The sequence below is a fragment of the Arachis ipaensis genome, chromosome B03 (genome assembly GCF_000816755.2).
Source record: "Arachis ipaensis cultivar K30076 chromosome B03, Araip1.1, whole genome shotgun sequence".
NCBI classification, from domain to species: domain Eukaryota; kingdom Viridiplantae; phylum Streptophyta; class Magnoliopsida; order Fabales; family Fabaceae; genus Arachis; species Arachis ipaensis.
In genome coordinates, this window is record NC_029787.2 from 41869678 (window position 1) to 41871328 (window position 1651).

At 47.2% G+C, this 1651-nt stretch overlaps 1 protein-coding gene across 1 annotated transcript; it reads left to right on the forward strand.

Annotated features, from left to right (window-relative positions):
* On the forward strand, window positions 357-926 carry LOC107633073 (glycine-rich RNA-binding protein 10-like). The gene has a single exon (XM_016336706.1). The coding sequence runs from the start codon at window positions 357-359 to the stop codon at window positions 924-926; it is 570 nt and encodes a 189-aa protein (XP_016192192.1).

The window sequence follows — 1651 nt, forward strand, 5'->3', positions numbered from 1 at the left end:
CGATCTTGAGGTTATCCAAGTAGTCCATCCTGATATTCCAAGGCCTAATCACACGTTGTGGAAGTCGACAACTGCATTGATCTACTTTGCCGCAATTGAGTGGCATCAGGTTGATAAGGTTTTATCCCAACTTGGGGGAATTCAGCACATTTCAGATCCAGCCATCAACATTAACTTCTTGTTATCAAAGGATGATAGAGGACCGACTAGATGATTTCCGAAGGCATTCGCCACATGGCATCAGTATTGGGACCAGAGACACCAGAGCGTGCTTGTCTTTCAGTTGGCTCCAAACCTTCGGCCTTCGACTAAGTATCTTGACTGGTGGTACGGGGTAGGTCGTAGGTTCCTTTCACATGATCGTTTACTTGTGGAACCTCGCCAACTTGGGGTTCCCACAGGCTCCTGTTCAGGGTCATGTTGCTCCACCTGCAAGACAACAGGGACCAAACGTGCTAGACAATAGGTGTAGGGCTACTCGTGAGTGCGTTGGGTCTCGATACAGCCAACCCATAGGGGCCGAATTCGAGGAGGGTATGGGGTTGGACGAGGATCAGCAAAATAAGAATGATGATGATGGGGATGGGGATGAGGGTGGTGGTGGCGGTGCAAGCAGTGAAGGTCATCGAGGAGGTTGGGGTCACAGTGGAGGTGGGTCTGATTGGGATTGGAGAGGTGGTGAGGGAGGTTGGAGAGGGGGTGGCGGTGGCTTTGGTGTAAGGGGTAGGAGCGGGTGGGGTGGTTGGGGAGTGGGTGGCAGTGGCTCAAATGTAGGAGGGGGTGATGGAAGAGCTGGTGTGGGAGGGGGTGTTGGTGGCTCTGGATGGGGAGGGTCAGGTAATTCTGGAGGAACCGTTGCTGGGGAGCTGGGGTTGCTGGTGGGAATGAAGGAGGAACTGAGGATTCCGAGTTTGGTGGGGGTTTAGGGGGTCGAAGTAGAGGCATCCAGGTTGATACATCGATCTTATTTTTCGATTTCAGTAGCCCAAACCAGATGGAGCAAGTTTTCGGTGTTGGTTCAGATTTTTTTTTTTGCGGACTTTGTCCAGTTTGGCAGCCCAGCTGGTGATTACAGGCCACAGTTTGAGGGAGGTGAAGTGGACCTGAACATGGATCTCAATGAAGTGCCGACTGATTACTAGAGAGGTTTATTTGCATTGGGAGGACAGCTTCCACAGGGTTATCAGCCAGATCAGGCACCCGCACCTGTCAGTCAGCCGCCAGATCCGTTTATACCGGTCATGCAGAGGAGGAAGCGCGTCATCAAGCCGGTGAAGTGTGGCACTGAATCACACATGTGTTAGTTGGTGGGATCATATCTATTAGGCTATTGTTGTAGCTTATCTATCTTTAGACTTTTGTTGTAGTTTATCTATCTTTAGACTTGTATGCTATGTTATTGTAGACTCGTATGCTATGTTGTTGTCTCATCATTCGGTATGTCATCGTGTTATCTTATCTTATGTGTAACATAAGTAGAATAGAATGTGGAATTATGCCAATTTACTAACAGTAATTAAGAGACGTTTACAATATACAAGTAACATCCACAAAAGCAAACATATATATCATAACATAACATGACATAAAGTAACATGAAATTATGCTAAATTAATAATAATACGTACCTAATGTAAACTTAAAGCAAACA

What these genes read in the sequence shown, in the direction of transcription:
- LOC107633073 (XM_016336706.1), top strand. Translation starts at nt 357, where the DNA reads ATGATCGTTTACTTGTGGAACCTCGCCAACTTGGGGTTCCCACAGGCT.